Below are 27,017 nucleotides of genomic sequence, written 5' to 3'. Positions count from 1 at the left end.
GCGGAAGTCTCTGGAGAATTTTCACTTCTAATGTGCGAGTTGCATTTTAAGGAGCTGACTCTCAAATTAAATGCTGTTTAAGTTTGAAGTTGCATAATTATTGAAATTTTACTCTGCACTGTTTTACAGTTTTGAATTTTCTTTTTTTTTCCATGTGGGAGCAGACTCTTCATTAGCTTGACCTTTGACCTTTTGTGCATGTTTCCTGGCGTGTTGCAGGAATTCAAGAATGTGGACGGGGAGGAGTACCATGCAGACATGTCCACCTTGGCCTCGCCGGCCTCCCAGGGTAGTCCTGACGTCTACATCCTGCCGCTCACTGAGGTGTCCCTGCCAGTCGCCAAGCAACCAGCTCGATCAGGTGAGTTCAGCTCAGTTTAGCTGAGCGAGGGCTGGAGCCAATCAGCTGGACCAAACTTTCCCTGCAATTCACCTAATGCAAGGGTATCAAACATAAGACCCGGGGGCCAGAATCGGCCTGGCAAAGACTCCATTCGACTGGATGGGATTGGAAAATTGGAAAATATTTCAGTCTGTTTGGTCAAAGTGGGTTGACCTAGACTGCCATCTTTAAACTACAGCATGTTTAGTGCTCGATAACAGGAGGTAAATTAAGCTAAATAGTTAAAATAACTTCTCTGGATTCAAAAAAGAACAATTTTTATCTTTATTTTACTTTTAGGAAATCTAGCGTTGATTCCATTTCTGAACTGAAATAAAACATGTTAATGTTTGTTTGCATGCTGATTACTCAGCTGTGTTTTTTCTTTACAACATACTCGTGCTATGGCACTCGTTTCCAAGCAATAACTCCAACAAACATTAAGAAGCACAGTGCAGAACAGAAGCCTCTGTTTGTGCATCAGGAGCAGCTGGCTGTTGTGGTTGAAGGTGACTGCAATCAGGACGCTGCTACAACTAATTTCTCTGCTGCTGCTTACTTCATGCCTCAAATCAAAAGGGTGGATGTGGCTTGTGGTGCCATGGCATTACTAATACAAAGAGGAACTTCTTTTCCTACAAATCAAAGCTCCAGCAACACTTGCAGTTTAAAGAACAGTTTTGTTACTTGACCTTTTGGATGTTTTACTTTTAAATTTTGTTTCCACGGGGTGTAACGAGGACTTCCCAATCCACGAGTTTTTAAAGTTAACACTGCACGTTAACTTCCTTTGTTTTCTATGTTTGAATCCAGTTTACAGTGAACTACCTGTACAAATAATGGTTAATTTTTTTTAGCAAAATTAAAATTAAGCAGTTTATCATCACTGTTCGGTGTTTTAAAAAATGCCCACAGAGTTGAGCAGATATGATTTGCTATTTAAAACTTTTCCTATAAAGACTTTATTTTCTACTCACACGTGTTCTATTTAAAGTGCTGACTGAATCAAAACAAGCTTGATCAGGTAATAAAACCGGTCATTAACCATGCTCTTCTCCCTGCACATTAGAAGTAGTGCTCATTTCTATACTCAAGCCCCCTCTCACTTTCAACCCGTCTCATGATATTGAATAAAATATATGGAATATTGCTGGGAAAGAAGAATTTGTTTACCCATGAATGTTATATTGTGGGCTCCATATGACCCCATTTATTCTGTGCTCTTTTTTTATACCACCAGCTATAAAAAACAATATATATATATATATATATATATTCATGTAGCCCCTTCCGCCGGGGTTACTTGCGTAGTAGCATTCCAACAACGCCCTGTTTTCGTCCCTTGCCCACCGATGCCTTCTTGTTCCAGTAGCCCACTTTTCGTCAGGGTGCCCTGGTTCCTCAACACCTGACGCGGACCTTGTTGATCCGGGCGACGTCCGAGCGGGCATGCCTTCATATTTATCTGTCTCGCTCATGTCTGCGGTAGGCTTGCTTAGCATAGGGGGTCTAGCCTTAGGACCCTTACTGGATACAGACGCCCCAGGCAGGAATCGAACTTGCGATCCTCTGTTCCAAAGGCGTGTAGTCTAACCACTACGCTATCCAGCTGCTTCGGAGCACTAGGTGCGGTGACTCCCAAGCTAGGCGAGTGGCTCCAGCAGATCCCGGGAACAACATCGGAGATCTCTGTCCAGAAGAGCGCAGTCCTGGGAACAGCTAAGATACTGCGCAGGACCCTCAAGCTCCCAGGCCTCTGGTAGAGGACCCGAGCTTGAAGGATAAACCGCCCGCAGGGGCGTGCTGGGTGTTTTTATTTTTATATATATATATATATATATATATATATATATATATATATATATATATATATATATATATATATATATATATATATATATATATATAACACAAAAAAGGTCCCAGTGGAGTGGAGTTCTTCAGCTTTTAGAAATTCCTTTCAGTTCTTCCAGTAAACAAACAGTAACGTCATATTTTCCAAGGAAGCACGAGTACTCCAAACACAGACACGGGCAGGAACTTTGAATTAAACTGGAGCATTTTCAAAGAGGCTGAAGAGTGAAGTCAGTGCAGAAGGGCTTTACTTGGACACTCTCTCTAGTGGCCAGTAAGGAGGCAGTTGGAGAATAGGTGTGACTGTGTAGAAGTCAATAAGAAAACAACCCAGCTAAACACCTTCCTGAAGAGTTCATGGTTTCAGTTCCACCATTTTAAATTATGGTTCCCATTACTGTCAAAAAGGACAATAAAGCAGGCCATGATTTAGGGCGGGCCTACTATTAGTTCAATCAGATGCACGATGATGACGGCCAAAAAGGCTTCAAAATGGGAGCCAGCAAACCAGCGAGTGACAGCAGGGAGACAGTCTAACTATCATGTATACTCCCTATGGTTAAAAAAAACATACAGGGACCTGTAAAGGTGTAAAAAAAATCCTTTTTCAGGATTTTCTTCACCGGCTCTGCACTGGACAAAAAGGAGGTCAACAGGGAGGTCAAGATAAATAAAAACCATAAAAACTGCTAAACTGGAGTATAAAAACACACTTGAAAAAAAAATTCACCACAGGGGACCTCCACTCAGCCTGGCAGGGCCTCAAAACCATGGCCTCTGTGAATACTGTGGTCACCAGAGATGGGCAGTAACGCGTTACTTGTAACGCGTTACTGTAATCTGATTACTTTTTTCAAGTAACGAGTAAAGTAAGGGATTACTATTGCAAAATCGGTAATTAGATTACCGTTACTTTCCCGTAGGAACGCTGCGTTACTGTGTTACTAAAACCGTGATTTTTTTGCGAGAATGTCTCACGACAGTGACGTAAGCAAGTGCGACGTTAGTGACAACAGCTGTGTGCAGATCAACAGTGGATCATATATCGAGTGCAGAGAGAGTATGAGCGTGCAGCGTTTAAAGCGTGGAAGTACTGACCTTACTTTGAGTTTGATTCCATAAAAAGTGACAAAAACATTAGTGTCCGCTGTGCGTGGGAAGAAAACTTCTTTTTACAGCGAAAAAAAACCCTAAACTTCCGAGCAAGCACCGAGTAGCTACGACGTAATGGGAAACTCACAGAGAAACTCGCGGATTCTTCCACTGACCGCGGCACACCTGCACCAGGGTAAACCTCCGCCTACCCCACTCCTGCTTTACAGGTGAAAATAGAGCAACAGGACCGCTGAGCCTTTGACTTTATTTATTTTCTGCTGTGTTTTACTTGCATCTATTTGAAAGACTGAGTGTAAACACAAAAAATATTTTATTTTATGTGCTGGAATGTGCAGAAAATAGGTTTACATGTTAAACTAATTTATTCAACTCAGAGAATGTTGCAGATAATTAATTTTTGCTTGATGCATAAAGTTAAAAGATTAAAACTAATAAAACAAGTTTTAAAAAGAGACTTTTCCATCTGATTACATTTTGTATGATGATTATGTAGAAAAAGTAGAATTGGGCTGAAAGATCTATCGCTTTATCACCTATTCAGGTTGTAAATCGTGTTTTTAAAAAGTAACTAAGTAACTAAGTAATTAATTACTTTTGAAAATAAGTAAGCAGTAAAGTAACGGGATTACTTTTTTGGGGGAGTAATCAGTAATTAGTTACTGATTACTTTTTTCAAGTAACTTGACCAACACTGGTGGTCACCACCCCCAGAACCATCCAGGTGGAGGGCAGCAACCCCTCCTCCCTCCCTGACGACCTCAACGCTTTCTACACCACGTTTAAGATGGACAACATGTCCCAGCTTGAGGAGTCCAGATCCTCACTCAAACCTGGCAGCTCTGCACTCAGCTTCAGGACTGAGGATGTGGTGAGAGCCCTCAGGAGGACCAGGGAGAGGAGCTCACCCGGCCCTGACAACATTAGCAGTCGAGTTCTGAGGCCCTTTGCAGGGCAACTAGGAAGTGTGTTCCGGACTCTATTTCAACACTCAGCTGACAGTCACACCGTCCCCCAGCTGTGGAAACACTCCAGTCATCCCCATCCCCAAAAGAAACAACCTAAAGTCTCTGAATGATCTTCGTCCTGTGGCCCTCACCTCCCTGGTGATGAAGGCCATGGAGAAGATCATAAAACAGCACATGGTAAGAGCAAATGACCCCTGATGGACCCACTCCAGTTTGCTTACCGTGCACGCAGAGGTGTCGATGATGCAAAAATCTTCATCTTGGACTCCATCCACAAACATCTGGAGCTCCCTGACTCCTCCGCCAGACTTCTTTTTGCTGGTTTCTCATCAGCGTTCAACACTCTGCAGCCTCATATTCCAGCCTTTAAACTTTCCACCCAATTTCACCTGGATGATCAGCTAATCCTGTGGATATTGGACTTTTTGACCAACAGGACTCAGAAAGTTCGGGTCAACAACTCTCTCCGGTCTCCGTTCCACCTCCACTGGCTCCCCCCAGGGCTGTGTGCTCTCCCCCCTTCTCTTCATCCTCTACACCGATGACTGCAGATCCACACAGCCCAACTGTCACCTGGTTAAATATGCTGACGACTCAGTTCTCCTGTCACTGCTGTCAGGCCCCTCACAACACCACGGGTCCACTCTGCAGGAGTTTGTAGAGTGGTGTGACAGCTCCAACTTGAATTGAACGTGAGCAAAACCAAAGAGATGGTGGTGAATTCTCCAGTAGGCAGAGGGATCTGGCTGCTTCAGTCACCACCACCATCCACAGGAAGCCAGTGGAGGTAGTTGAGGAGCACAAATACCTGGGAACCATCTTTGACAACCTCCTGAAATTCTCTGCCAACACAGAGAGATTCTCAGGAGGTGCCACCAACAGCTATACCTCCTTAGGAAACTCAACTCCTTTGGAGTCGGCACACTCATCATGATGACTTTTTACTACGCCTTCCTGGAAAGCATCATGACCTCCATCAGCTGCTGGTTCCACTCCCTCAGCCTTCATACAGGAACAGACTGCAGCACACCGCATCAGTGTGCTCTAAAATCATTGGCCTACCTGTCAGAACTCTGGCAGGTTTTCAGTCAACAGGCTCTTAGACAGGCAGCCAAAATCATCAACGACCCCTCTCACATTCTTCACCCCGCATTTCAATGGCTCCCCTCTGGGCAACGCCTCCGATGCATTTCCTGCAGGACAGAGAGGAGGAGGAGAGCCACCTTTGTCCCCTCAGCCACTCTGCTTTTTAACTCCAGCCGATAAGAACATTTCCCACACCCATAAACATAAACTACTCTACACTCTTCTTATACTACCGACACTTTATTCACTTTTAGTCACTTATAGTTATTTATTCACCTTTCAGTCACTTTGTTGTTTGTTAATTGCCCCTTGGGGATAAATAAAGTCTTCTGATTCTGATTCTGAAAAAGGAGAAGCAGTTAAACAGGGTCCTCCCATTTTCCTTTGCTGTTTTCTCACAGAGTAAATCTCCGAAATCCACGGATCAACTTTAAAGTGATTTGTGCTTTTTCTCTGCTGTTGGAAGGCACGATGTGAAATGAACCAGAGTTTAAAGAATATCCAATCCTAATTTCACTTGTGACAATTTTCAATCATTGGTTAGTCATTTATGCGTGCAGTCATTTACAAACTGATGCAAACCTTTCAGGAGTTTAGTAAAAGTACCAGAACATAACACATTCAAGTGCATATCAAGGGTGTGAGAGTAACATAAGAGTGTGTCTGGCATTCGTCAACGTTTGTCCCTGGAGTGAACACCACCCTTACGCTGGCCTCGGTCAGCTGGATCTCCACCTATCCCACAATCCCTCGCTGCAGGTCCCTACAGAATGAACTCTGTGCTCTTTAGCTTTCACTCTCTCCCACAAACATCTGCCTGTTGTATAATAATGTCCAGGCGGCCAGCCTACACTGCTGTTTGTTGGTATGTGAGGCATGCAAGAGCACAAAACCCCAGTGAGAATTCTCCCCTCTCACTCTGATGCTTTCTTTCTCCTTTTTGCTCGTATGTGACAATGGTCCTTGTTGTGTGTTAATGGGCTGATGCTGCCTGATAAACTTATGGCACTGGAGTGTGGTGAGACTTTGTGGATCGAGCCCACGCAAACGCGGGTCTGCAACAAAGCACAAATACACCGAAATGTAAATGTTTGCTCGGTTTCAAGTCTGAATGTAGTCGAATAAAAAAATAAAATCCTGAAGGGTAATTTTATTTTAATAAGGAAGAATTCTGTTTCTTATTCTTTATACCTTTATACCTTTAATGATAGATGGTTGCAACCCGGGTCTGAAAAGTCAGGTCAATTTTTACTTACAGAAAAAAATAGATGGACATAGTAGCGTAGTGTCACCTGTGGTTTTGTTCCACTTCACTGCCTCCGCTCAGCTACACAAAGTGGTCACACACGTAAACTTAGGCCTTGCTGGCATGCCAGGGGATAGGTTCTGAAAGCTGTTTACCCACAGCACGGTTGATATGGGGGAGGAAAGGGTCTGCAGACAAAACTGTGTTTTACTACCAGGCTGTAAACCTGCTTTTTAATGCTGTAATGCGTTTTATCACAGGAGTCCATGGAGAGTGACTCAAACAGCCACTGAAGGAGCTGCAGTTTTTGGCACTTCTTTGTTGGCAGACTTTTTCAGCCCCCAGAGGTTATCGCTTGGACTGTATAGAAACCTGCAGGAAAGGACTTCAGCAAACACTTTCCTCAAGAGTTTTTATGTTAATCACTCATTTCAAGGCTTTCTGAGTTCAACAAGATGTGCTTTTTGTAAATTGTGGTCCCCGTTAGCCGTGTGATTGACAAGTTGTTATGGTCTGATCATGCAGTGTCGCTCTTTTGTCAGGTAGATCCTGGTCACATCTGGTTTCAAAGACGTTCCTGATCACAGTTTCCAACATCTTTTATATACAGTCTATGATCTAGACAGGCAGATTTGGTTTCATGGCATCAAAAGCAAAACTTTGGCAATTAAAACCAAATTCATTTGTATACAACGTTGTGCGCGTTAGAAAACACTCTCTTACTTATTTCCTATGATTTTGGAACCTGATCCTTTAAAGCAGGCGTTTTTTCTTCTGTAAATAATAGGAGCCATATGGTTTGTATTGTAGTGGCAGTCAGGGATTCATTACTGCACCTTGAGGACTGCCTCACCCAGTGACATCATTTGGGGTATTTGTTTTTAAGGGAAATGAGGTAAAGAAAATGATCCGTCTCGCTCCATTTCATGTTTCTCACGTTTCTCATAATTTTAGTTTTCAGTTATTTGCTGCCATTTCATCAAGAACAGGTCTCATTTTACTCTAACGTTTCTACTTCAACTTCAAACTTATCTGTATATCTTCCTACAAACGCAGTTTAGAAAGCTTTTTCATGAGGATAAAATATTAAAACTATAAAAGAAAGAAAGAAAGAGAGAAGAAGAACATTTAATTACAAAAACAAAGAAAAAGCATGAAAAAACTACAAAGGAAGAGCAGTGACTGCCACAAAATGACTGAGGAAGCGAATGAAGGGGCTCCAAGAATGAAAGCTCCTGACGTTACTTTCAACACCGTGCTGGTGTGAGTCTCAGATTTCTAATGTCTGATAATTCCTGAGGGCTGAAGCAGGAGGATTTCAGCCAATATTCCCATCTCTTCTGTCATCCTGCAGCGCTGTGGGGCTGTGCTTGGACTGTGTGAATAAGTGGAGTTCCTAATGAGACACCGGTATTGCGAGAGCTTGGCTCAGACCAGAGCCCAGTTTCAAGGACCCGCCCTGATGCAGCTGTTGTGCATTGCAGGCTGCACTGTAACGACTAATGGAGCTCACACCCACTCATATTACACATGAGAACAACTACACACACACATAAAAACACAATGAGGAATTGAAGCAAAAAAAGGGAGATGTTCTACTCATTTCCCGCTTCTTTCATCGCTGGCCTCGGCACAGTTACATGATTCACAGCTCAAAATGATCCTTATTTATCTCATATAGAACAGTCTCGCTGCTCTGTCGTCTGTAGCCAAACAAAAAGGATGGTTAAACGTCATAATTGGCTTTAAATGATTATCCAAGGACAGCACTACAGCTCAGCACCTGCAGAGAGTGAGCCATGATGCACTGGACTGTTAGGGGATAATGGGAATTCCATTTGGCCATGATTGATTTTGCCAACGTGCATCTCGCTAAAGGCTTCCCGGCTGCTGGGGTTTTTGAGCCTGATGCATTCTTATCAACATGCTCAGCATCTTAGTAAGGGCCGGTCAGTGCTGTCAAATGAAATTAACTTATAAATAGGATCTCAGAACTTAGCTCAGTAATGTGGGTTTTTTTCATTTCAAGCACTCTGTGAGCATATTTTTCTGTTCTTATTCTGAGCAATTGTGTTTGGACACAGGACCAAACACAATCGAGCTTACATTGACATGCATAGGGCTACCTTTGTGAGAGTTTTGGATCAATTGACTGATTAAAATGTCATGAAATTTACAACTTTTAGGCTTAGGGTTAAGATTAGAATTAGGTTAGGGTTAGAAACGTAGTCGTGATGGTTAAATTAAGGGCTGAAAGGCCTGGGAATAAATGAATTCATAAAGAGTGCATGGATGCATGAACAGAGAGATCTAGTATTAGTAGAATAATACAAAGACAACCAAACATATGCTGCTACAGCTTCTTTTGCATTGTTGTGAGTAAACATTTACATGTTAAGGAAAAATTCAATCTATTATTTCACATCCACCCTCATACAGTATATATACTCCTACATATATATATATATACAGATACCCCACTATACCTTACAAATGTCATTGCAGCGTGCACACAAACCAAACATGGTGCCAGAGACAATGTGAAAGTTAACAAATGCTTAATATAGTCTTTAAGAGTTTCTTTTCTCTCATTGTTCCGTCAGAATTATGAATATTTGTGGTAAACATGAGGGTGTAGGTGGAACTCATTGCATGCCACAGTTATCACCAAAGCTCAGTTCATTCTTATGTCATGGAGCTCACAGATAATGGCTCCAGTGTTGCTGACTGGTCCTAACTGGTGCCATGCTGCCCTAAGCAAAAAGACAATAGTGGCTATTCTGTTATGGCCCAGCAAGAGTGTAAGTGGGTGTAAGGAATGACCAGTCAGGGGAAGGGGACAGGGGTGCCCAATATGGCCTCCACACAGTGACTGGACTGTGTCGCAGTCTGGAGGGGGGAAGATAGCACCACAAAGATCGGTCTGTCTGCCTCTACGCCCAGAATCCAAGTTCCATCGTGGGAGACACAGAGTGAAAGAAAGAGATAGATGGTGAGGGGAGAGAGGAGGGGATGCTACCCTCAGTCTGTTTCATTCGGTGGAGCTGGGACAGGATGGGGCGGTTGGGCATGTTCAGCAAGCAGGAAGGACGCGGGTCATCGGGGGATGCTGAGAGCGATGCACCGGTGAGCTGGAGGACCGCCACACAGACCGGTGACAGAGACGGCTCGGTAGAGAATAACACTTAGGGGCAGAGTTTGCTTTGTCTGGGCAACAATGGGCAGCATCCACTGGCATGTGCGGATGTTTAGCTTTAGAGGCGGTTAACAGCAATCGACTGAACAGAGGATGGACCCTTCAGTGGCTACTTAACAACCTGGATCTGGTGCGTTGCGTCATATCATTTCTTCATGTTGTACATATTAGTCTTTTGGTATATGTTTCAGGTTTAAGTCCAGTCATTATAATAGAAAGTAGTAAAACCAGGAAATCTTTTATTATTAAAGAATAATCCATTTCATCTGTATTATGATGAAACAGGCAGAGAGAATAAAAAAGATCAAGAAATGTGATCGTGGTAAGATAAAAGATCTCTTTTTGTTCTTTGGGAAATTGTCCCAGGCTCAGAGGAGCTCTCGCATAGATGTTTTAGAGAGGTTAATAAACTTATGATGAACTAATAAAACAATAAAATGCATTAAAGTGGGGTAAACTATTAAAAAAAGAAAAAACAGGAACCCCAGCAAATGCAGATGTTTTTTTGAACTTGCAGATGTTAAGAAATGTTTAAATTAAGAACATTTTATTCAGTGCTTCCAGGTGTAAGACGTCTTTCAGAAGCTTTTAAATACTACTTTAATTAAATATTAATATTTTTTAAGTTGAAAACCTTTTTAAAAAGGCATTCAAGTGTAAGACGTGCACTCTTCTTCTATTTATAATTGTTTAATGAACACTTAAACTTTTTTCGGCATTTGGTTTCCCTCCATTTTCATATAGTCGATAAGCACTCCTTCTGTCCGAGCCCCGTTTGAGTGGTGAAATCCATCAGTGCCATCATGATTTTGTTGCGTGATAATGGAACATTAAATGTTTACATTGCATTACATTCTAATGATAATGTACTTTTGATCCAATATATCGTATGTACTGTCCAGTGAAGAAGAACCGATTGTATTTTTGGAAATGATTTGTGTTTAGTGGATTTTACTTTACTTGACCCATCTGACTGACAAATACATATAACATTAAGATTATTAGTTTTAGTATGTTTAGTGTGTCAAAATTATGTAAACTGCACACATGGAATATGCATGTGCAGTTGAAATGGGGGAGTTGAAACTTTAATGTGTGTACAAATAATTTATGCCACTTACAGGTGGATTCATTTTACATATCAGTGACAATCTTGTTTTTTTAGTTAAAGAAATTAAATGTTACCACTGACACCAACTTTCCACAAGGACAGCTGCAATTCATCACTTGTACTTTCATTTTTTCTCAATGAGCGCGGTTTAAATAGTTTAAATCATTGACGATAACGCAAAGAAATTTGTAGAAAATGGACAAAAACATGCAAAATGTTTAGTGCTGTGAGTGACCATGACTTCAGTTCAAAGGCTTTTGATTGACACTCACCAATCTCTGTTACATCTTTTCTCTTTTTCTCTGTCTTATTCAGTCCAACTCCTGAAATCAACAGATCTCAGCCGCCACAGTCTTCTCTACCTGAAAGAGATTGGGAATGGCTGGTTTGGGAAGGTGAGCCCACTTCAGAAACCTCAATCTTCATAAAAACCTGCTGGTAATTTCAAATCTGTCGCTCCCTGCCGGGTAGATGAAACGCAGCATCGTTGAGACTCACATCATGGCTGTTAGTCTTTGCTGTGATCCCGGCTCCTGCTCGGAGCGGGAGTCGGTTAAAAATGTCCGACACGCTGCGTTACCTGAAATGTCTGAGTGTGTAATGCCAGCCCGATCCTCTCGCCTTTGATGTCAGCTTGTTCCCAAAGTGATAGACTTAGGCCTTGAGAACAAATTTTACGCTGCTAAATTTTCAAAGTAATAGCCCTCCTTGCAGCCTAAACCTTCTGGTGTGTTAACATGTTTTTACAACCAGATAACATGTTGTTGTCATTCTCTCTCGTTTCCCCCTTCTGCTTCTTTGTCTGCTTCTCCTCCTTTTCTTATTCATACTGTTCACTCATGAATATTCATCCACCCTCCTCATCCTTGTGCACCGTCACTGGGTATGTCCATCTGTTTGTGCGTATTATCTGCACTGCTGAACTCCCGCATGCCTGCTTCATCTCGTTTTGTCTGTCTTTGTGTAATGGTACTCCCATTGCATGTTTAATGTGTTTGCTTATGTGAACGTGGCCATCCTGTCTGTGTGCCTTCCCCTGTATGCATTTGTCTCTACTTGTTTCAGGTTCTTCTGGGGGAGGTGAACGCAGGCCTGAACACCACCCAAGTGGTGGTCAAGGAACTCAAAGCCAGTGCCAGCGTACAGGACCAGATGCACTTCCTGGAAGAAGCACAGCCTTACCGGTACACCTTCACCTCCCTCACATGTGTCTGTAGTTTATTCTTACATGGACAATTTAAGCAGTACATGTAAAATCTACAGTCTAAAAGTACTGATTGAAAGGGCAGAAGTAGTGCTTACATATGTCCAGTCTACATTTTAATAAAGTCTCCTTAACTGAAGCTGGATCAGGTAAACCTGAGCCACCCCTGAGCCCTGAGCATCTCTCATGTCTTTGTCATTTTTGTGTCCTCTGTCCTGACGTTTTAGTCCATTTTTGTTTGTCGTTTGCTCCTGGTTTCTCTCAATTCTCTTTCTTGTCACCCTTCCGGGTGTTTGAGGCAGACATCTGCAAATGTTTTATGTTCAAAACTTGAGATAAACTTATAAAATACTGACGGGTCAGCTTCCCAGGATCTATGAAACTTGCTTTTACTTGCTTTTCTGTAACTTTTATGTATAGCATCATGCTTTTGTTTTCCAATCACAATCAGTCAAATATTTTAGTTAAAACTAAGGATGCATGTCTTTAAATATACTTAATAAATACTGTAATATATAATTATTCATCCTAATAATTAATCCTTTATTTATCCCTGCAGAGGGATTCAGGCATTATCTGGGCAAATTATACTTTATACTTCCTTGGGAATACAAATGCAATGTAAAGCCAATACAATAACTCTGTCATAAACTCTTCTTTTAAAAATTTTATACTTTTTCCATTTTTGTTGGAAAAAAAAATCAGACTGAGGTCACGGTGTTTATATTCTAACGTGTTGCTGTTATTTTGCCCCTTTGTCGTTAACATAGGTTAAAATCTTCTCAGCGGCAATAACAGTAACACATACAAGCTTGTAAAAGTATAATAATGACAGACCTCTCGGTGGATTGCATTAAAGTTGTTAAAGGTGATCGGTGCATAGAGAGTATCATAAGAATAATAAGTTAGAATAAATGTATGCCTGGTACATGTGCAAGAATAAAATGCAGATCAAGGTTAAAATCGAATCAGAGTAAAAGAAAAAACACTTTAAATGTACTTTAAGGTTAAATGGAAAAAATAAAAGCAGAGTATGAAGAATGAAAAATAAATGATATTACCACAAAACAGTACTTGTTAAATTAAGATGGATGGTGTCTCAGCGTGGTTGTCTAATATTTTCTTGAATACTCAAATATATCAACCATATCTCAATACCAAAAGTATTTATACCCATGTAATACTAAAACATATACTCGTGTTTAAAGGTGATACATAATATGTGCATGCTGAGATCCTGTTCTCTTCTGCTCTCCAGTGCCCTCCAGCATCCTGCTCTGCTGCAGTGTCTGGCCCAGTGCACTGAGATCACTCCCTACCTGCTGGTGCTGGAGTTTTGTCCACTGGTGAGTATTCAAAGCCATGAGACAGGTGCACAGAGACACTCTTTAAATCATTGTATGAAAAAAAAATATACAATACCAAATCTCAACTGGGGATTTTATTTTGACGATCCCAGTTTAATTTAAAGGGTTTAATATTTTAATAAAATCACCGTGTTTAACATTAGTTTATTAATGTCCTTGACAACTTTTTTGACTGTTGACTTTAATCCAAATTCTGTAGTACTTCAACTGATTGAAAGCATTTTAGTAATTTGTCATTGTAGAATGTTATATTAACTGTCTAATAAAATCCTTCTTGGCAGCTGCTGTAAGTATTTGGCAGACAAGCTTAAAGTGAGTCAATTTACACTTGTGCCACTCCAACCACTTCCCAGAATCCTTCACCGTGATTGGTTTAGTAGATTACACACAGATATTTATAGTGAATAATAGTAAAACCAAGAGCCTCCTGCCACTTCTCATCTTTTATTTTTATTCCCACTGTAGGTTAAGTGCAGGTGGGTAGTTCCTCTTATAAGGCGAGGTCGAGTGTGGAAATGTTAGCAAAAGCTAAACCAAAAACATCCCATTCAGATCTAACTTAGAGGAAACTTTGCAATTATTAGCATCAAACTTGTTATTTATTATGTAGACTCCAAACAGTCTAAAGCTTTAAGACAAACTAGAATGAAGACTGCCAAGAAGATGATATTTAGTCCAAAGAGAAGCTTAATTCACTCAGATGGCCGGATTTCTCGGCTCATCCCTAAAATCTCTAATTATCCATTTCCATAAAGAAAAGTGAAGACAACAAATTTGCTAGTTCGTCTGGTCTTCTCCTGTGCAATGTTCCGGTTTCTGACACCAATCAAAGTTTACATGACTGGACAAAGACGACGCAGTAAAATAGTAAGACTGCCCTCCAGTGGTCATACAGATGTTTTATAGCTCTCTTTCATGTGCAGGGGGATGTGAAGGGTTACCTCAGAAGCTGCAGAACCTCTGAAACCATGAGCCCAGAGCCCCTGATTCTTCAAAGGATGGCCTGTGACATTTCCTCAGGCCTCCTGCACCTGCACAAACACAACTTCACGCACAGGTAAAGAGTCGTTTCAGACTTAAGCCTGAGAAATCCGACTGCTGTCACTGATGCTGTTCAGTCAAGCAGGCAGTCTCTGTTTACCTCTGTTTACCCTATAAATAACACAATTCTATATCATCAGTCCTCTTTTAGCTGAAGCAGTTAGTTTTTTGTATGCCTCAGTTCTGCCCCAGCACAGGCCCCGACTCACCTTCAGTCTGATCTTAACCAGAGACTTTCAAAATGCAGACCAAAAGGTGTGACTCTCGTAAATGCCTGTATTTTTTAAATATTTTAAAACGGTCCAGACTGCTATGACTTTATTTCCAAATCGTCAACGTATTGTGTTAGAAAGACATCGGCTAGGACTAGCTCTCGTACATATTTCTAAAACGAATTTTTACCAGAAGGTGGTCAAAGTTATTAATTTGTATTTACCCTGGTGGCCTGGAAAAGAGAACTTCTTTGGGAAATGCAGAAGTTAGAAGAGCAGTCGCACATGTTCAAAAACATTTCTACCCGTTGGTGAAATGCTGCCAAAAAGTTTTGAAAGCTTGCAGAGAATATTTGCACAAAGTGACCCGACTACCACTCTTTTGGTGTCCAACAGATACTCAGGTTTTTGCCCTGATAACGATCATTAATTTAAGAGTCACCATCTGACTCATCTGGTTTCTTGGATAGTAGAATTAAAGGACGCCTTTGATTTTAGCCATAAGGTTATCGTCTCTGTGATCTACAGCAGTGAGCCTGTATATCATAACTTACTGTTCTTCAATACTGATAACAGATTTCAGTCATTGCTGTTCAGTGAGAACACCGGATGGCTTTACTAACAGACAAGATGCAGTCATCTAATGCGGTTTATTTGTAGAGTATTACTGCTGAAGCCTCCAAACTACCTCACACGTGTCCATTCATTTAAATCGGTTAACGTTCAGTGAATGCTTAACCCAAGCTTGATCTGCTTTCAGTTGAATGAATCAAAAGCCCTCCTCAAACATGTCCTTCAAACTTCTTGAAAATCCAGCTTTATTAACCGTTTTTCATATTTGTGTGTGTGTGTGTTATTTTTCTGTCTGCTGTGCTCTATTCAAAAAGATTTTTTTATTTATTTCAATGAAATTTTTCTACTAAGTATTACAGATATCTCGCTCTGAATTTGAGATTAGCCTTTTGCCTCTCGGTCGCTTCCTGAAACAATATCCTGGTGCTGCCTGAGTGCTCCCTAAAGACTCCAGCATCAGTGATTTTGTTGCAGGCGGTGATCCCTCCTCTCCAGGACTCCAGTTTTTGTATTTTTTCCAATAATTTATTGTTATTTTATCTAGTTTTCATTTCACTTCATACTCAAAAAAAGAAAAAGTTGTATTCCTACAACAGTACACCTGGTTTTATCATCAAAACATACTTAAAGTATTCAAGTCATGACTTTAAATCATGGTGGATAAGTTTACCTATAATAGTATAGATTCATATTTCAAATGCAAAATAAGAAGTACCTGAAGCTTTAAATGACATAAACAATACAAGTAATTACTCTTGTCCTGTTGGGCACTTACGGCAAGGCATTTCCTGTATATCTTATTTCATTTTAGTAAAATTTACTTAATTTGTTTTGTTTATTTTTAGCCTACTGTGAAAACACAGGACTAAATGCTGTTGTTTGCAGGACTTCTAAGCATTTTTGTACATTGATAAAAATGTTCTAGTCTTGTTGTTTTGTGTTTGCTAATGTTAGAGAGACATAACAGCTGTTTACCCCCCTCTCCAGTGACCTGGCTTTAAGAAACTGCTTGTTGACGGCTGATGTCTCAGTGAAGATCGGAGATTATGGTCTGGCCCACACAAAGTACAAGGTACACAACCAGTGTGTTAAATGTGAAAAAGATCAGCAAACAACAAACTGGTCCTGTTGCTCTTTGTAAAGTTTGAAAATATATTCTGTATTCATCACTAGCAGGCAACAAAAAAGCAAGCTCGTTATATAAATAGTCAGTTCCCAAATGGTTCTAAGTTTACATTAATCACAGTCGAGTGAATTTCTGCAGGGTTATAAGAACGTTCTTTTCACTTTTTAGCATTATATCAGAAAAGGCTAAATTGTCCAGCAGGTCATTTAGTTTGAATTTGTTTTTTGTCATATTTCTGCAACTTAACAATTTACCTGACCCTCGTTTCAGGACGATTACTATGTGACATCAGACCAGATGTACGTGCCCCTGCGCTGGATCGCTCCAGAGCTGGTGGACGAGGTGCACGGAAACCTGCTGGTGGCAGACCAGACCAAACACAGCAACATCTGGTATCTGATCAATACAAATGATCTTTTGTATTTTGTGAGGACGATCGCTGACATCATGTATAGCCCTTAACCATCATTTTAAATACTGTACCAAGTTACCTAAAACAATCCTTAAGTTAGCTCCAAACTTACTGAGGATGTCACCAGCGTGTCGTCACTCCCAGAAGTCTAAAACAAAATGATTATATTGCATTCTGTTGAATAAGATTTAAATTTTGAAGTTTTAGGCCAAATATATATTATGATAATATTATTGTAATTCTCTATTACTTTTTGAACAGTTTGTAAGACGTGAAATCGCCAGCCCTAACTCCATGGATATAAGTTATAAAGAATGAAACGCACAGGAGCTTTTATAATATTAATACACTAACAAACGCTTATATAGTTGTAAGTTTTTAACAGTAGATAAAAGGATGGACGTTACTGCAGGATTATAAGAAATGTATACATGAAATGTACATGAAGTCACTAATAAGATATATTTAATCTTGTCCTGTGTCTCAGGTCTCTTGGGGTGACTATGTGGGAGCTGTTCGAGCTGGGAAACCAGCCCTACAGACACTATTCTGACAGACAAGTGCTGACCTACGCTGTTAGGGAGCAGCAGCTGCGACTGCCCAAACCGCTGCTCAAAGTACCCCTCGCTGAACGCTGGTGAGTCACACATAAATGCAGCAAAAATGGTAAATGGCCTGTATTTGTATAGCACTTTTCTAGTCCCTAAGGACCTCAAAGCGCTTTGCACAACCTGTCATTCACACACTGGTGATTGCAGCTACATTGTAGCCACAGCCACCCTGGGGCGCACTGACAGAGGCGAGGCTGCCGGACACTGGCGCCACCGGGCCCTCTGACCACCACCAGTAGGCAACGGGTGAAGTGTCTTGCCCAAGGACACAACGACCGAGACTGTCCAAGCCGGGGCTCGAACCGGCAACCTTCCGATTACAAGGCGAACGCCCAACTCTTGAGCCACGATCGCCCCACAAAACACAACACATAAAGCAACACAATTAAATCCCTTTCAGGAGGAGGTTTAATGAACTTCCAATTGTTATTCTTTTGTTGTTGCACTATTCTTGGACTCTGTTGCTGTAGCCTTGTATGATTCACAGTTCACAATGAACATCGCAGTAACTTTTTACTTCCATACTGGGCTTTGGTGCAGCTCCATGCCTCAGTTATGGCACGTGTATATATTGATTTTTTGGTTTGGATTATGTTGCATATTAGATTTTGCAATATTATTTTCTGATTTTACGTATTTGAGTTTTTTATATATTTAATTACTTCATTATCACCCACCTACTTTCATTTAATTTTAATTAAACTTTTCTTTCTTTCTTTGTGCCTTGTGTTTTGGGTCTACAGGTATGAGGTGATGCAGTTCTGCTGGCTGCAGCCTGATCAGAGGCCAACCGCAGAGGAAGTTCACTTGCTGCTCAGCTACCTATGTGCCAAGGGGGCCAGCGAGGCCGAAGAGGACTTTGAGAGACGCTGGAACTCCCTGCGTCCCAATACTGGATTCAACAGTCAGCGTGGTGCCTCAGCGATGTCACGGGACCACCCCTCATCAACCACCTCATCTTTCCCACTCTTAGAACCATTTTCTACTGGTGATGGCTACCACTCAGAGTCTGGAGATGACATACTAACAGTCACTGAAACCAGCCACGGCCTGAACTTTGAGTACAAGTGGGAGCAAGCCAGGGCAGACCAGTCATACAGAGCCCCAGACACGTCTAGTACCTTAGGTCAGGTAAACCATCATTGTCAGGAAGCATTTTACCCACCTGGAGGCATTGTGGGAGGCTGTCCCATGGAAAGCCTGAGCCATGGAGTTTCTCCTTCCTACTATCAACCTAAACATCTACACGCTCCAGGTGTACTTCCTGTCCTCAGTGCCCATAGCCCCTCAGTAAACAGTGAATACTACATTCGCATTGAGGAACCAGTAGACTGTAACATTGATCCAGACTACACCATGGTCTCATACAGCCCAGACTACCAGGGCAGCAGTGGGAGCTTCCTGACTGGGAGCGCAGACTCGGGTGAGTGCATGGCCTGCCCATCACAGGCTAAAACTATGGGTCCTTATTGGTCAGCTGACATCCATAAATCTGACATGTATGACTCTAATGACTCAAGTCCCGCCATCTCCCTGACAATGGAACCCCTTTTAGGTCAAGTGTCAGATAACAGCCCCCTACGACCCTGGGAGTCTAGTCACTATGTGTCCTATAAAGATCGAGATGGGGGCTATTATTTTGACCACTCACCACCTTTGGGAATAGATCACTATCTGATCGGAGGTGAGCTCTCCAGAGAGCATCATCAGGAAAGCTGGGGCTCAAGAAGCCTGCGTCAGGCTTTGGGGGAGTTGGAGAACCCACTAGTGATATCCCATTCTATAAACAGTCCATCTCAGCAGGCTTACAGAGACACATACCTGGACACAAGTCAGATGTCCATTATAGGAAAGAATGTCACTGGAGGTTATTATGACATGATGGGTTCCCTGAGGAAGACTATGCCCAGCCACACAAGACACAACAGTAACTCTGTCAGTATAAACATGGAGACTCAGGGGGCTCTCTTCATCGGACACAGAGACAGTGACTCAGAAGAGGAAGATGAGGACATATTTGTTGAGAGACACACGTGCAATACTTGGCCTTCGAAGCACCGCCACAGCAGTGCCGGTCACCAGAGACGGGCAAGCCATAGTTGCCGACAGGACACCTACGCCGATTTCCATTATACAATGCCGAGTACAGACATCGAGGACTCCTGGCCAGAAGGACACAGCCTGGCCTTTCACTCTCTACCCAAACCCATCGATTATCTTGAGCCACACCAGGTCAAAGATAATAGTGCCTGCCTTAGTTTGAGTAAACATCATGCTATGGTGCCCTCGGAAAACTGCAATGCCTACATTTACATGTGCCATGAAGGTGAGACTCAGGTGCCAACATCTGGAGAGTGCTGCCACTCGCACTTTGTTGACCCACTCACTGGCTTGCTTGTTCGAAACACAAGCTTTTGTCAGCTCTACAGTCACACTAACTACAGAGATAAAGTCATTGACATGCCAAGCAATGAAGAGATGATCAATTTATCACCAGCTCCAGGAGGTCCCATCGTGGCCAAATCTGTGGACTGTGGAGAACAGTATGTCGATCTTACAACTGATGATGTCCAAGCTAAAGAGAAGAGGGAGGACGTTATTAAGGAAATCATACAGAAACTGCCAGAGCCTAGAAAAGAAGAGGTGACTCTAACAATGACAAAAGCCACTCAAGCCACTCCACCTCCTGATGATAACACGCATGTGATGGTGGCGGTGACAGATCCACAGTCAGAGATGAGTCACACCAGTGACAGTGGTGTCGACCGTGAAGATTCCAATGTAAGCCTTGCTGACATACTCGACTGCAGTGACGATGACGAAGAGGAAGACATCACAGACGATATAACTGATGTTACTTCAGGCATCTTCGCTGATGAGTCCAGTGAGCTGAATGCTTCTCCCGCCTTCAAGTTGCTACAAAAGCAGGTAGGAACACCCGATTCCATGGATTCCATGGATCTGCCGTCTGCAGCTGGGTCTTGTGAAGGCTCCAGCCCTGCGTCATCCCACCCTTCCAGCTCACCTAAAGCTATGGACAGCGGCTATGACACCGAAAATAATGAGAGCCCCGAGTTTGTTCCCAAAGAACCTCATGAACCTCGTGAACAACCTTTAGGAAAACCTGCTCTTGATGCCAGCCTGGAGGAGGAAGAAGTCCTGGAGGAAGAGGGAATTGAACCTAAAGTGGTGCCCACAGAGGGTGAGTCATCGATGGGTGAAGATTTGGCACTAGAAGCATCACAGGCAGATGACCAAATTCTGTTACCCTTGAGCGATAAGACGCCATACAGAGACTCTGCCTACTTTTCAGACTATGAGAATGAAAAGCAGACTCGGCATGAGGGAGAGGAACTCCAGATGGGGAAAACAGATGAGCAAAACATTGCAAAAGAACCAAACATGCAGGAAAAGAAAGCTGCAAAAAGGAAAAATGATAGAGAGGAAGAACTAAAGGATGTTGTAGTGAACAAGGACATAAAACTTGAAACGAAACAAACAGTAACAGACACAACAGAATTCTCTCCTGCACCAGAGATTGAGGAGTACTTGACAGAGGACTGTTGCGAAGATGAGACTTTAGGACTTCCTCCAGAGCCTTCTGATACTGAGGGAGGACTGGATGAATGGCCATCACAGGAAGAGAGCTCATCCTTGGGAGACTGGGCAGCTGAGGTGGTGGGGGCCATGGAAGAAGCTCTTGGTGCCCTGAATGGAGATTGTGCCACCAACGTAAATTTAGATAAGGAGGAAGCAGATGACATAAAAGACTCTGCTCAAACTTCAGAAACTTCAGAGGAGGCAGCAACCGAGATGGTTCAGAACCGGCCATCAGGCATATGCAGTGAAATGAAACACACCTTACCCAAAGATGAGGTAGCTTTGCAACAAACCTCAAACACCAGACGATTTTCCTCTTCCTCCCCTCCACCTCCATCCACCCCACCGCCTCCGCTCCGTGCAACAGAGGGCAGAGCATCTCCGGCCGACGGGGAGGAGGCCGACGAGGAGGACGGCGATACCGATGACAGCGACGAGTCGGACGAGGAGCTGCAAAGCTACAATATGCAGGAACAGAGCGGAGGGGAAGAGAGTGAGGAAGAGTGCCACCCAGTGCCTATTGTGGTGAGCGACAACAGCGAGGCCCATAAACTGCGAAGCCTGCTCAAGATGCCAGCATTGCTCACTGAGGAGAACCTGGAGGAGGAGCTCGAACACAAGAAGAAAACAGTGTCTTTTTTTGACGATGTTACCGTGTATCTGTTTGACCAGGTGAGTGTCAAAGAGGGAAGTTTAGCCTTAATATTGGCTCTATTAATGGCACATCAATAATGTTTATTCTGGTCCACTCACTGACTCTTTTAATATCACAACTGCTAGGAAAGCCCAACTAAAGAGCTCGCCGAGCATGGCTTTCCTTTAGGAGCAGAAGGTTCTCGAACCAAACCCCAAGAAAGGGTTAATGCCTCAGATGACTCTTCAGACGGGAACATTTCGGAGGAGAGTATGTATTATTCTTTTACTTTCAAATGTGCAAATGTGAATATGATTACACACAATGTATTAGCACACTGAAGACTTTCTCATGTTAAGATATCAAACTATTACTTCCTCCCCTTTGCTGTTTTCACTCAGGTGCGGGTTTTGAGTGGGAAGATGACTTCCCCCTACTCCCACTGCCAACATCCTCAGCCGCATCTGAATCCCCTCCACCCCGTTCCATCACCACAACCCCAGACACTAAACCAGCCGTGCAGTATTCCCGCTTTACCGTCTCTCCCTCCAGCGTTTCCCGGTTCTCCATCACTCACATCTCAGACTCTGATATGGAATCTGCAGGAGGTAGGTCACTTCTGCAAACTCACGAGAAACTCATATTTTTAACAATGGATATACATATCTAATTTTGCCTCTGTAAACTATCACAGCGAATTTTAAAATCAATCATCATGTGGACTTTCAGCTTTATGTCAATAGGTTTTATGAAAACGTTGCAGTAAACGTGTTGATATGAAGGTTTTACACTCTGTATTTTTTCTTCCCAGAGATGTCAGATGGAAACTGGCTAGTAGCTGCATCTTATGAGATCACAGTTTTTGTGCATGATCGCTGACAAATAAAGAATAAAACTAAAATGCATCTTTCTGCTGTGTTAGACTTAAACCCAGTCTGGGAACCTGGCCCATTAAAGATGCAATTGTTGGCTGCAGCATATTGCCAAAAGCTGAATTGCCATAATAATGAGAAAATACACTCTTGCCAAATGTCTTTGATATGTGCCAATGTTTTGGGGATAAAGATGCCCAGTGGCCTGTAAAAATGGGTGATGTACATTAATCCTTTCTGTCTCATTGTGTTTCTGCAGGAAGCAGTGAAGATGGAGACAAAGAATAAGAAGCTGTGGATATTTACTGCCTCTTTGTGACAACAACTCGGTCTACTAGCATGACTACTGATTTCATTTTTAACGTCAGGTTTTAGAAACACAAGACAGTGCCTCTTACCGCCTGTGGACACTTTTGAAAGGTCCGTCTCACCACCATGTAGGTCTGGCCTAAGCTGTTTAGAATACTGAAAAGAGAATTGTTAATATATAATATTTCAAGAATATTAATATATACGGTATGTATGATGAGTTTAAGGAACCAGGGGGAACTTGTATGTTGAATCTACATATTTTTTTGGGATTAAAGAAACAATGTGGAAGGACAGACCTTTGAAAAGCGTTACATTTGCCACATCTTTCACTTTCTAATTCGTCATGGGGAGCATTCATAAGAGTGTGGAGCCACCTGGACTTTAAAGAAAGAGGACTGTTAAACTGTTGCTGAGTAAAAGACACAATGTCAACTTTCTGACTTTTCAACAAAGGATCAGCACTTTGAACAAGACTGTACAGCTCCGCAGACTTTATACTTTTTAGGAAATGGTTTTACCTGTATTAATAATGAATATCAAAAAGAATCTTTAAAGTATCGCAAGTAATATAATGTCAGTATTTGGGATCATTCAGAGACGTGCTCGTGTGAAAGATGGAAGCGCAGGGGATCCTAATGGCTGTCTGCTTACAGGATGTTTTCTGTTTTTTGAGGAAACAGCTGAGCAACCTTGACAACCTAATAATTATTTGTGACTTTTTTCATTGTCACATCAGGACCGCGACTGTACTGTTTTACACAAACATCACTCAATTTACCAAACTGGGCGCCAGCACCACAATCACAGCCAACTCCTCTTTACTGTAAGCATCAGACACAACATTGTGACTATAATGGGAAGAAGTACAGAGGTCATTTCAGGCTGAAGTCTTATGAAAGTTTCTTATAATATAGCAATGCATGGTTTCACATTTACAAGAATTTACGGCTAAGAAACAAAAGGAAAGTGTTTTTATTTTTAAGGCAGGTACACAGGTCATTAAAACTGACATCGACTGAACCTAACAGTGATGTAAGCCAGTAGGGGTGGGCAATATAATGTAATATTTTATCATGATGTGCGTGTACTGGATCTTCAGCTCAAAAATATAGACAAAATGTCTGTTTTGGTTAACCAGCAGATGCCTGACAAATCAAGGCACTTCATCACATTGATGCAAAGATACTGTTAATCCAACATTGCTAGAGAGCAGTAATACTCACTGACATGCGAGAAGATGTAGTGCAGCCTACGGAGGTACTGAAGGCATATATCCCTTTTCCACCGACACAGTGTTGGTTCACAGTATTAATAAAAGTAATTGTTTAGTAACAGAAAACTGCTGGGCCTGCTGGTGTCAGTGGTCATGGGAGGGGAATGTACCAAAAACCACAGTTCCTATCATGGCCACTTGAGGCTGGAGTCAGCTCCCATAAACTCCCATGTATAAAAAATTCAGCTTTACAGCCTTAATAAGCACGAGTCCAGCTTGGCACAAAAATGGTTTGGGCCTCTAAAGATAGATTTTTGGTATTGTTGCATTTTTTGTTTTGCTTTTATTAACTCAAGGTCACTGCATGACCTTCACCCCTCAACTGAGTGTAAAACAGCTGGGATGAGTGTCAGCACCTCTAAGTGTGAGTTATGGTTCATTCTCTAATTATCAGGAAGTGGAGGATGAGATGGATTCGTTAAACATCAGCAGTGATGTGGGTGTTGTACTGGGCTGTTGTGGTGAAGAGAGAAGTTTTTTTTAAGAGTCTATGTTCCAACCCTCATCCTTGGTCATGTATCAAGGTAATGACCGGAAGATTAAGGTAGGGAATACAAGTGGACACGTTTCCTCTGCAGGGTATCTTTGTTCAGCTTTAAAGATGTGGTTGAGGTCATTTGGATATCCGGTTAGGGGATCGCCTGGGAACTTCTTTCAGGCACACTCAACTGAGAGGTGACACCAGGCTAGACCCAGAATCCAATGGACAGATCTCACCTGACCTGGGAAGGTCTCAGGATTCCCCAGTCCAAACTGAAAGTGATGCTGTGGAGAAGGACAACTTGAATACCTTTGCTTGCTGCCACCATTGCAAAACTTTAAATAAGTGGACATGGATGGATGGATGGATGGATGGATGGATGGATGGATAAATACATCTCAATACTGGAGTTTAGGGGCCTAGCTGCTTTTCATACCTTCACCCTCCAAATAAATATCTGTCTCCAAAGAAAGGCATGGTAGAGTGGAAAAACCACAACGCTGTCAAACCTGTCACAATGGTTCTCAAAAGACTCCAAGGCAGAACTGCCAGGAATGCCACATTGGTGGAAAAGCAGTAAGAGATACCGCGGTAGAAACATTTTTTCATTGGTGTGTACCATCATATTGCCCATCCCTGCACGCTAACATCTCAAGTTACCCAACAACATTTAAATACTGTCCGGTTTTTGTCTGCACTGAGGTTTGTCTGAACAAATGTGATTTTTGTGTTTGTAAATCAGCACATTATAGATCCAGTATTTCTCTGTTTCTGACCATTTACCCATCATGTTATGTTTGGAACAACTTGTTTGGAGCAGATTTGTACAATAATTCTAGGTTTAGAAGTTGAACTGTTGGACTTTTTTCAGACTAACAGGAAAAGACTGTTCAAAATCATTATCACACAAAACGAATCCCTTTGAGCCTCATTGTTGTTAAGTGAGACTCTAATTTATAATAAGCCTAACTGGTCTGATCAGCTTGTTGAAAGGCCACAGAGGGCTGATGTCATGATGATAAGAAAATGCTGTCATGCTTTGCTCTGTTTGTAAAACTGTGAGAAAGACTGATGGGTTGGTGTGTTTGCTGGATGGAAAAGTTTGATTCCACCTTTGAAAGATGCTCGGTGATCAACATGTAGTGTCTTAAATGTTTGTTTGCCTTCCAAGGCTTTAATATTCTGTAACAGTTTAGCATAGAAACATCTAGATGGCTGTCCGTAATATTTTTGTATCTCAACAAAAATACTTTTTAGAGTATTGCTGTACTGTATCTGTGAGGGAGGGAAGGTTTAAAAAATCTCTTATGTTTATTGTTGCCAAAGAGATGCTGTGTATGTTTTCACCCCATTGTGAGGACAGACAGGAAGCTCACTGGCCTTGAACCAAAGGCGCAAACGTGCGGGAGAAGCTTTGGTTGAGATACTGTCATAATGTGTGCCCCAACAATGACCTGGTCACATCGTTACTTTCTGTACCTTCTATCAATTACAAATAAAATCTGGTTTACACATGTTAAATATATTGGCCATTTTTTTACGTGTTTTTAAATCAATTAATTTATTTACACATGTAGACTCTAAAATCTTACAGAGTTGTTAAAGAGTTCAGATGTAAAATTTAAAGAGTCCTTAGATTCATTTTGGACAACCAACAAATACTGAAGAACTCTGATATTAAATATAAGTTTTTAAAACTTCATTTTTAAATCCATGTATAAAACAAAACAGTCTCTCATCTTCGTTGTCTGTGTTAAAAGGTGCAATGGGAACCATTTTTGCACTCAAAACCTATTAAGCCACCAAATTCCAGTCACATGGTGTGTAAAGTCTTCTATAGTATAAACGTACCGCATATTATATCAACTTAACAGGAATGTAAAAATACAGAAGATTGATATGTTTTCAGGTTGCTTGTGAACTTCCTCGGGCACAGGAAACATTGTATTTTACCCAAACAAACTTTTCAGATAATCGATGTTATTTTTCAAAACATTTTAGCATTATAGTTCTCTTACAGGACTTCAATTTGGGCAATTTTTTACAGTAAGTAAAAATTCAATATAAGCTGGGTTAGAAGAAAGGCAGAGGATCAGGTAGAAGGGTCACGAAGGCAAGCCAATATATGAAGAAACTTCTTGGTGAGTGTCAAATCCAACACCCATTTCCATTTGTCCTTAAACTCACAGGAAGACGATCTGAAACTAAACTCTGTGTTTTTCCATAAAGAATTTTATATTTCAAACAAGTGGATTCCTTTAGGACACAGGTGTCAAAATCCAGGCCTCGAGGGCCGGTGTCCTGCAGGTTTTAGATGTGTCCTTGATCCAAAACAGCTGATTT

At 41.8% G+C, this 27,017-nt stretch overlaps 1 protein-coding gene across 3 annotated transcripts in view; it reads left to right on the top strand.

Annotated features, from left to right (window-relative positions):
* Nucleotides 1-26,195, top strand: part of aatkb (apoptosis-associated tyrosine kinase b) — a 70,476-nt gene extending 44,281 nt beyond the window's left edge. For 2 of the 3 annotated variants that reach the window (XM_026177844.2, XM_026177845.2), the window contains 12 exons: nucleotides 220-361; nucleotides 11,272-11,351; nucleotides 12,022-12,140; nucleotides 13,419-13,506; nucleotides 14,451-14,584; nucleotides 16,341-16,425; nucleotides 16,750-16,871; nucleotides 17,379-17,528; nucleotides 18,246-21,774; nucleotides 21,883-22,006; nucleotides 22,138-22,344; nucleotides 22,868-26,195. In XM_026177844.2, coding sequence (XP_026033629.1) covers nucleotides 220-361; nucleotides 11,272-11,351; nucleotides 12,022-12,140; nucleotides 13,419-13,506; nucleotides 14,451-14,584; nucleotides 16,341-16,425; nucleotides 16,750-16,871; nucleotides 17,379-17,528; nucleotides 18,246-21,774; nucleotides 21,883-22,006; nucleotides 22,138-22,344; nucleotides 22,868-22,896 — 4,809 coding nt within the window. In that variant the 3' untranslated portion in view covers nucleotides 22,897-26,195. Of the gene's footprint in view, nucleotides 1-219; nucleotides 362-9,641; nucleotides 9,976-11,271; nucleotides 11,352-12,021; nucleotides 12,141-13,418; nucleotides 13,507-14,450; nucleotides 14,585-16,340; nucleotides 16,426-16,749; nucleotides 16,872-17,378; nucleotides 17,529-18,245; nucleotides 21,775-21,882; nucleotides 22,007-22,137; nucleotides 22,345-22,867 lie in introns of those variants that run through there. The other variant, XM_080304971.1, reaches the window with a different exon arrangement.
* Nucleotides 26,196-27,017: the final 822 nt, after the last annotated feature.

Source organism: Astatotilapia calliptera, chromosome 8 (assembly GCF_964374335.1).
Source record: "Astatotilapia calliptera chromosome 8, fAstCal68.1, whole genome shotgun sequence".
Taxonomy (NCBI): Eukaryota; Metazoa; Chordata; class Actinopteri; order Cichliformes; family Cichlidae; genus Astatotilapia; species Astatotilapia calliptera.
This window is presented reverse-complemented; position numbering and strand designations above follow the sequence as displayed.